This window comes from Sinocyclocheilus grahami, unplaced genomic scaffold (genome assembly GCF_001515645.1).
Source record: "Sinocyclocheilus grahami isolate Dianchi unplaced genomic scaffold, SAMN03320097.WGS_v1.1 scaffold459.1, whole genome shotgun sequence".
NCBI classification, from domain to species: domain Eukaryota; kingdom Metazoa; phylum Chordata; class Actinopteri; order Cypriniformes; family Cyprinidae; genus Sinocyclocheilus; species Sinocyclocheilus grahami.
In genome coordinates, this window is record NW_015505638.1 from 893,126 (window position 1) to 902,974 (window position 9,849).

The window sequence follows — 9,849 nt, forward strand, 5'->3', positions numbered from 1 at the left end:
TCGTTGCTTCATAACATTATGGTTGAACCACTGATGTCACATGGACTATTTTAGTGATGCTCTTACTACCTTTCTGGGCCATAAATCGTTTCAATTGTGTTGCTATCTATGCAGGGTCAGAAAGCTCTTAGATTTCATCAGAAATATCTTAATTTGTGTTCCGAAGATGAACAAGATAAGGGTGAGTAATTAATGACAGAATTTTCATTTTTCGGTGAACTAACCCTTTAATATGTTAGTATGGGCACAAAAAAATTCAGTTTCTTATATTCCGAAAGGATTCCGTTTTAAAATGTTTTGAAAAGCGAAATGTATAGTTGTTGTTTAGATTACCATATCCTTTTGAATCGATGTAATCCAATGTTTCTAATCCAATATGAGATGTTTATAATCACTTACTCCTGACCCTTATAAAGCTTTGTAAAAGTAATGTATTTGCTACATTCTTGAAGATGTATCCAGCCTTTTCTGTCTGGAGAAATGACCTGTTCCAGAACTTGCTTGGAATGTTCTGATTTGTGTGTGGATGGGTCATGTGACAGAGATGATGATGATCTCAGTGTTCTTACAGGGATTACAGCACTGCTCGTATCTCTCTTCTGTTATGAGGGACACTGGTTCCTGCAGGTCAGAAGGGATAAGGATAAAACCCCAGATCTCTTGTGACATCACAGGGATGTTGCTATAGAGAACAAACACCGATGCATACACACAAATCTTTTGTAGTCTGCAAAAACAAGTTAATTCTTGGATGTTGGAGTTGTGGTGTTTAAATCATCTTGTTTTAGTTTCTGCAAAACATTGTAATAAAGTTAAAGGGGTCATATGATGCGATTTCAATTTTTCCTTTCTCTTTGGAGTGTTACAAGCTCTTGGTGCATAAAGAAGATCTGTAAAGTTGCAAAGACTAAAGTCTCAAATCCAAAGAGAAATTCTTTATAAAAGTTAAGAGTCAGCCACGCCTACCTAAAATAGCTCATTCTAACATGCCCCCACATGTCTACGTCACGATGTGGGAAGATTTGCATAACGCCGCCCAAATGTTCACGCAAAGAAAGAAGGCGTAACTTTTATTCTCACTGTAGTATTGTTGCTGCCGCCGCCATGTCATGAAAGGCACTGTCTGATTCATTGTGAAAGCGAAACTACTTAGTTTGTCCTTCCAAAAGAGGATGATATCTGCTTCGTCATGCCTTGAGCTGATCTGTGCTGGTCGCTGAGGAAATACATCAACTTTGCACTGCGGATTGCCGGATCAGCTGTCACCGTGGACGAAGTAGAGTCCAGCCCGGGGTCGTCACATGTGGTTGCCTTAAGTCCACCGGACGCTCCTTCGTCTAATCCGCTGGCCACGCCGTTCTGAAGCCCACCGGCCTCCACTCACTCTAGCCCCCAGCCTCTGCTCACTCAGCCCGCCGGCCGTTCCTCACTCTAGCCCCCAGCCTCTGCTCACTCTAGGCCGCCGTCACTCACTCAAGCCCGCCGTGTGTGACGCTGCGTTTCGTTGTGAAAGCGAAACTACTTTGTTTGGCCTTCCAAAAATGGATGCAACGAATGCCTCGTTTATAATGGGTTTTCATGTTTTTGAATCGTAGCTCCAGCCTGACGGCATCACAGTATGGTAGGGGCGTAACATTTCAGTCACACGCTTGAGGTATTCGGCCAATCATAACGCACTGGATAGCTGGCCAATCACAGCACACTTCGCTTTTCAGACCGATGAGCTTTGTAAAAATCGACGTGTTTCAGAAAGGCGGGGCGTATAGGAGAAACAATAATGTACAGTATGTGGAAAAGAATGTGGTTTTTGAACCTTAAACCGCATAAACATTTCATTACACCAAATACACAAAATAATGTTCTTTTTAGCAACATCATATGACCCCTTTAAGGGTTTGAGAGACTCCTGATTGATAGTGAAATGTTCCTCTGAAGTCAAGAATGTCATTTATCTTCATCTGGACATAAGCACCAATTCAGCCTTGTGAAGTTGAGTTTTATCTGATCTTAGCCAAAATGTAAGCTGGTATTCTCTGTTTTAGAATGGAACCCATTGAATATCTCAGAGCATGATTTCTAATTTTGTGGAGATATGAATAATGATTTTGTCAGTGTATGTTTGCCTTCATTTGGAAATGCTGTAATGGAGTTTTACATCCAGCTTTCCGTGTGGTTTCGCTAATAGCATATGCTTGCATTATGTCTGTTGAAAATCAAAGGATTGAGTCCTCTTCATGTGGTATAGTTTTGCCCCTTAAGCGCTTCCTTATGCGTATCTTAGGCCTGGTAACAAGTTGCACACCACACTTACATGCAGTGCAACATATGCATGTGTGCACGTGTTTAACACATTAGAGCGTCACAGTGAAAAAATTTGCCACATCATATGTTGATCTGATTTAATGAGTGCCTTATAAAGGAGTGTCTGCGTACCAATGTTCAAGTTTGTTGAACTCTGAACTGCAAATTTGTATTGTGTAAAAATATTTGACGAATAGAGGATATAACATCACAGATTGGCCTCTTGGCTCAAAACAAAGGATACAGACTTTGAATCTGCATGATTTGGAGTGTTGCGGGAAGGTAGAGTAAGGCGTAAAGCCTTAGGGTGTGGCATCATGTCCCTGTTGCCCATATTCCAAAAATAATTTAGCATGTTGAAGTCCTATAATGAATGCAATTTAGTTCAGGAAATTGAACCAGCCCTTGTCTTGACAGTCTAGTGTCTTGCTCTAACCAGTATGCATGTTTGTTTTGGTCATGGTGACCTTATCCTAGTGCAGGGTGATCTTTGCATGCTGTTAAAGGTAATAATTGTCACTCAGTTTTACAACCTGCAGTTTTTAAAATAAGCACACTAGGGTTTGCACTAGGTGTTCTTGTATCTCAATTGGCAGAGCACGATGCTGGCCAAGATCGTAAGAGTTTGAATGAGAGAGAGCACATTGAATGTGTATCTTGAATGCACTGCTTTGAATGAAAATGTATGTAAAATATGCAAATAAATTATGCAAATGTGGCCTAAATGTTCTGTTCAAGTAAAGTTTGTTGTAGGTATTGAGGTCAGTTGACTGGACAGATGTTGATATTAAATTTACGTTAGCAAATTCTGGTTTGGCTTTCCGATTTGGGTTGAGTCACTATGTTGCATGAACATTTTAGCTTTGATTGCTCATGTTATTTTATAAATCACCTCTGTCCTAGGGACATCTTTAAAGCAACCACTTGCATGCCATTGGCTGAATTTTCCTCTTCAAAATGTTAAATTCTTGTTATGGCACCTGGTACTCAGCTCCCAGGAATCTGTACTCAGATGTCCAACCTTATAAGGTTACATGGCAAACTATTAATTATTTTTTCCAGCTAATTATTTAATCCAGTTGTAAAAGGCGAGACCTTTCTCAGTAGCTTTTTTTAGAAGGTTGTCATGTTTCAAAACAAGTCCCCAGTTATCTTTAACTCCCGACCCTCTTCATTTCGGATCTGGCTACATTTATTAGGTGACAGCTGGCAGAGGTATATTTAGAACACAGGTGGCCATGAGAGCCTTCATGCCCAGCAGTTCCTCTCCAGTCAAGTGCAGAACCGAGGCAGAACAAAGCCAGCCCAGTCCTCAACACACTCTAACCCGTCAAATACAGGTTCAGCCCCACCAACAGGAAGACACCTGCAGACCTGTTCAATGAACTAACACCTGCACTCTTTGAGTAGTGGCCATGTCATTCAAAATGTATTCCCTTTTCCAAAGAAATCCTAAAATATGAGTGAGAGTGTTAATGTGTCTGGTCATTTTGGATCTTAAACATAGTTAAAAAAAAAAAGATCATATTGAAATTTTCACAAAGCAAAACTAATGACCCCAGCTGTGCTGCCAAGGCATGATCTAGAAAGTGTGTCTTGATGCTGCCAGTGTGGCATTTGCTACCCATTGGCATTAGCAGAGCGTGCCAAGGGGGCCCTTGCGCAGAGGTTACTTGAGCACAGCTGAGTGGGCCAGAGGGGAAGTGTTCTATATCACTTCTTACCTTCAATAAACATTGCCTTCATTTAGCAGCTGAAGTTCCAGAATTCTGTTGATAGTTCCTTGAAAACTTTAGAACTTGAATTCATTAGAATCTGGAGATTTCTAGTAAATCTAAGATTCTTAGTGTTCCTCTTAGGGGTCGACCGATATGTGTTTTTCAAGGCCGATACCGATTATTACAGATCAAGTAGACTGATAACCGATATTTTTAATAGATATATGTCTGGTGTAAAAATGAAAATTAATGTCAAAATGAAGAATAACAAGGACTCTGCCTTCCCTGGTGTTGGTGCTTTTAGAGATGTGAAGCGGCTGAGCTGTTACTTTATTTGGAACTATTTTCGTTGATGAAATAGAGCAAAATCAGGCAGTACGTGTTTATTGAACTGTTGTATTAAATCAATATCACATTTGCAAACTCCTTGAATAATTATTAAAATCTGTCACTCTCCTTATCGTGATCTGTGGGCGCATAGAAAATTAGAGTTCTCAAGACTCAAAAGTACGTGCAAATGATAAGTTCCGTCATCTGTCATCGCGTTATAAGCGCGGAACCTGCGGGACTGAGTATAATTATTATTAATAGCCGCAATCCTGCGCCTGAAATTCAAGACCTGCTCTGTGTTCTCTGCTAATAACCCGACTGTGAATGATGCGAGCGCCGTTATGTTGTCAGTGAGAAGCTGCAGCCATGGCGGGGAGGATTTTTGGTGTGCTGGTGTTCTGACAATTAATGCAACCTATCAGATTATGCTACCAACAAATCGCCAGAACACCGGCAGAACAACAACAATGTGCAACGTTTCTTTTCCCCTCATTTTTTCCAATTGACGGAAATCCATCGTAGCGATGGAAAACTTTCATCCCCGAGTAGTATTATGTACATCATACTGCACCTCAGTAATATATTTCTGATAATTTCTTTATGCTAACCCGAACTTATATTTTGACGGGTTGCCATGAGGAACTTGTTTCTGTAGGTCTATGTAAATGATATGAAGATAGTTTTACTCCAATGAAACTGTCAAATGCTCATGAAGTGACGAGTCAGAGCAGTTCTGGAGTTGTTGGAGATGTTGTTCATGTATTTATGTCCTCATGTAGTGATACGACAGAAGCTGAAATCAGCGCGAGCGTCACACACTTTGTGTAGAAAACAAAACGCGTACGCGTCTGTGCCATTTACATACAGAGACACGCAGAGCATGCTGGATTCATATTTAAATTGTGTTTTTGCGGCTTAATATTTACAGATACTAGTCCATATTGCGACTCTATTTAAGTGTACTGACCTACTTTTGATTAATTCATCCAAACTTTGACAAATTCCGTGACATTCCGCATCATACAGTAAATTCCATTTATATGACTGGATTCCGCGATTCCGTCCGCGTTCTCCGCATAATATTGAGGTGTTTTGCAACTTCAGTGTAACGTTAGTGGATTGGGATCTAATGCAACATAAGCAAGGTCTGCTGCTGCCTTACCTTTGAGAGACAACTGATGCGTGATCACTGAAGCAGCTCTAGTTAGCAACAAGCGGTTAGCAAGCGTTTTCGGAGTGAGAGTGAATTCCGCATTGATTGGTCAGACTCATGACTCCCAACAAATCAGATGAGCAGCAAGCGGAGACTGCTTTCGGCCACAGAGTGGTGGTGAGTTCTGACAGGCTGCATCAGAGCCAAATAGCACATTTCAAAATTAAGTTATTTTATCGGCGAAGCGGTTTTGAAAATGACCGATACCGATAATCATAAAAATGCTTAATATCGGCGCCGATAATCGGTCAACCCCTAGTTCCTCTTGTGATTAGGATAGTTTGTATTCAACATGGATAACAGCCTAGGCCATATGTAGCCACTTTCTGTTAAATAAATTTTTTTTATTTCAATGTAGGGCCATCACTGGGGGGACAACCGGGTAAATTGTTGAGGGCTCTTTTATGACGGGGAATGTTATTAAGGTGTTCTGTGGTAAAATCTGCTTCTTCAGCACAGTGGAAAGGGCACCCAAACATAAACAAATTGTCCCAGGACCTGTGAATTTTAGCGACAGACTTTGAACATAAAATTTTTTTAATTTTCAGCTATATTTTAATAATATATATATATATTTTTTTTGGTATAATGTAGTATTTAGGCATTTAGGAGTATAGTTTTTGGCTGTGATGTTTTTAGTGATTCCAAAATATTTAGTACCAGAATTTATTATTATTATTATTATCATCATCATCATTCTAGGATGTTAAATTTCAGAATTATATATATATATATATATATATATATATATATATATATATATATATATATATATATATATATATATAATTCATTACAGATTAATTACAGAATGTATATTTTTATAATCATTCTAGAATGTGTAATATGCTGCTGAAAAGCCTTTACCTTTGACAATATTCAACAATATAGTATTTCATTCCATACTGCTTAAATAGATTTCTGTATGACTTTTCTTTCTGCTTGGTGAGAGTTCTGGCCCAGATGAGTCATGTGTTGTGTTTGTTGTTCGATCACTTGAAACACTTGCCCTTGATTATGTCATTTGCATTTAATCCTTCAATGAATTGGTCTTTTTGAAATCAAGCCAGGACTTCTGGGGGGGGGGGACTTTTGCTGAGTGCCTGTTGTGTAAACCTGTTTACAATCAAGCCTTGTTGATCACAGAGCCTGGTTAATTCAGGAGCTGTTGGATGAATGCTTGTACAGTTAGGTTGTTCTTTATAAGGTTCAGCTGGTCATTTTTAATTTTCTCCACTCCATGTTTGCTGTTTTAAATTTCTCTTAAGCTAGAGGCCTGAATACTAATGGCATCTTGAAAACTAAAAAGGAACAAAAATGACCTAGCAAAATAAATAACAGAGTGCCAGCAGTCCAGATTAGTGTACATTAATAGGTCAGAGTATCTGTATTTACTCCAGAGCCAACAGAGCACCTGGAAACACACTGCACTAGTGGGCAGAGAGACCTGTCCAGCCTTCCAGCTTTATGTAAAAGGATTTGGCTCAAGATGTGCTAAGCCCTCAACAAGAGTGTCAGGGTAACTAAAAGGGTTGCACTGGCAGTCTGTGGTGAGTCTATTTTCTTATCTGTTATGAATCCTACGTAACATGATTTTTATGGTTTAGGTGTCAGAATGATAACCTCATGTAGAAAAAAGTCGCTGTCTAAATTGAGGTTTCCTGTCCACTGTTGAGCAAATGTACTGTTGCTTATCTTCTGCAACAAGAAAGAAAGAAGTTAGATGAATGTAAGAAAGTACGTCATACAGGTTTAGAACAGCATGGCGGTGAGTAAATTATGACACAATTTTGAGAGAACTTGTCCCTTGAAGGTCATTTTATATACTCTTTCTTGTTTCAGTCATGTTGTGAAAATATTAAAATGACAGGGCAGAATGTGGAAGTATGTGAGTTTTAAACCACTTACAGTCCAGTAAACTTTTTATGGGAGTACTTTCTTGTTGCAGTGCGGGAATGAAGTGTGTATTATTTCTCAACCAGCCACTAAACCATTAGACATGAGCGTACATTGTGAAACCTATTAGGTACATTGGCCATGCTATTTTTATATTGGGATGGAGAGAAAGAGAGGGAGAGGAAGAGGGAGAGGTGGGGGTGGGGGTGGACTGGTTTCCTCCTAAGAGCATTACGAGTGCATTTGTTTGTGACATTACCAGAGTGTGCTGTCACTGTCATATGGCAAGCCAAGGCAGCCTTGACTGGTTTAGAGCAGAGACGGTTATTCCGGATCACAACTGTTCACCCTCCACTGTTCCCAGCAGAGCCCTGGACTTAATCCTGAGTGGGACGCAGCCTGTCTCAAAGGTAAAGGGGGACAACTCTCACGAGTCATGGGTGAGATCAGACACAATAGTTCCACATGATTTTCTTACACGTGTTATTGAGAAAATGGCACATTACTGAGGTTTCTTTGTGCTTTTGCTTCTTTCTCTCTCCCTTTCTTGAACTAAGTGGTGTGATTCCTTGTTTTTCATGTGTCTGTGAAGTTCAGGAGGTTTTTCTGTCTTTTTAAATGTTCTTTTAAAGTGTCTCATTGTTTGAGAAGTTGGCACAGGTGAGTGCTGCTTTCTCTGCTGTCAAACTGTCTGCGGTTAATGGTATTCAATTCTAAGTTTGTGTCTTATGTGTCATTTTTAAAGAGATATTTCACCCAAAAATGAAAATTCTGTCATCATTTACTCACCCTTATGTAGTTCCAAACTTGAGTGAGTTTATTTCTTCTGTGGATCACAAAAGATGATGTTAGACATCATTGCATATTTTTCATATTCAATGAAAGTGAATGGTGACTGAGACTATCACCTTTTAGGGTTAATAAGTGATGAATTCATTTTGAAGTGAGCTGTGCCTTTAATTGGGACACCAATGGGTTTGTTTCAAATTCTGCTTCTATTGTGCTGTCTGATATATTGAGTATCATCATAATTTATGATTTAAGAACAAATTTGTTATTAACCAATTGATCCATTTTAATGCTATATTCATTTAAGTTTCTCTTTTGTTTTATTCACCTTTTTCTAAATAGATGCAATGTTAGGAACATATTTGTGTTATTTTAACCTATTTGTCCATTTAAATCCTAAATGCTTTGTCTATAGACATGATGTTTATACATTTTCTTTTTAAACTTTTATTAGAAGGTGCTGAAGAACTTTAAGAGGAATATTATATTATATATTATACTATATAGAAAAAATGTTTATGGATTGGTATGTGATTGTCTAAAATTTGGTAATTTTTCTTTCTTTGTTCTCTTAACAGCTTTCTCCTCCAGTTTCTTGTTCGTTAATGGAGTTCCGGCAGGGCAGCGGCGATTACTGCCACGCCCAACATCGCAACGCTTGATCACGGGTGGATATACCCGAAATCTGCCACTGAATGTCCAGAGAAACGCTTTCTGTGCTTTTCTCTTGCTGGTCTTTCTGAATGACCACTTTGCTGTGCGCCAAATGGGTTAATTGCCATCGCAGCACCTGGCATTTAGCTACCGGACACTGTTCCACCCGTCTAGTTGCCCGGCAGATTATCCCTATAAAGAGGAAGAGGCAGATTTGTTGGAAGAGGAAGACTTTTGTGGTTTCTAATTTCCCAGAAAGGCAGCTTTCAATTTTATATACTGACTAGTAGTGATTTATCGTAGAGGATCCTGCAAGTCCTTGACACCTTCACTGTGATAGTGAATCTGCTGTAGCACTGTTCTAGATCAGAGTAGTGCCGTACTGTGAGTGGAGCTCTGTGGATCCTAGCTCGGAGTGGGTGTTCTGTTTTCTGTAGTGTGGAGGGACACCAGCATGACCAGGATGAACCGTCCGGCTCCTGTCGAGGTCTGCTACAAAAACATGCGCTTCCTTATCACGCACAACCCAACCAATGCATCACTAAGCAGCTTCATTGAGGTGAGATACCATTCAGACATATGATCATTTTAAAACATGAAAGATCACATACTTCCTCCTCTGAAAAATTTCAAACCTACTCTGATGTGACAATTGCTGCACATCAATGGACCACAACCAAGAACAAACTTAAAACATTTGTTCAAAGTCCTAAATTAAATACTAAATGTACTCTGTTTTGTCCCTCAAAACTTGTGCAATCTTGTTTCCTCAGGATCTGAAGAAGTATGGGGCAACAACAGTGGTGCGTGTGTGTGAAATCACCTATGATAAGACACCACTGGAAAAGGATGGAATTACTGTCATGGTGAGATATATTTATGTCATATTGTAATTAAGTGTCATCTGTAAAGTTTTTTTTTGGGGGGGGGGGGGGGGGGGGCCCCCCC

The 9,849-nt window shown here is 39.5% G+C and overlaps 1 protein-coding gene across 6 annotated transcripts in view; it reads left to right on the forward strand.

Annotated features, from left to right (window-relative positions):
* LOC107552859 (protein tyrosine phosphatase type IVA 3-like) overlaps window positions 1–9,849 on the forward strand; it is a 46,222-nt gene that overhangs the window by 27,199 nt on the left and 9,174 nt on the right. The window contains exons 1-4 of one of the 6 annotated variants that reach the window (XM_016234879.1): window positions 6,966–7,112; window positions 7,826–7,868; window positions 8,826–9,460; window positions 9,675–9,767. In XM_016234879.1, coding sequence (XP_016090365.1) covers window positions 9,356–9,460; window positions 9,675–9,767 — 198 coding nt within the window. In that variant the 5' untranslated portion in view covers window positions 6,966–7,112; window positions 7,826–7,868; window positions 8,826–9,355. Of the gene's footprint in view, window positions 1–6,965; window positions 7,113–7,720; window positions 7,899–7,944; window positions 8,119–8,825; window positions 9,461–9,674; window positions 9,768–9,849 lie in introns of those variants that run through there. The other 5 variants (XM_016234878.1, XM_016234877.1, XM_016234876.1 and 2 more) reach the window with 5 other exon arrangements.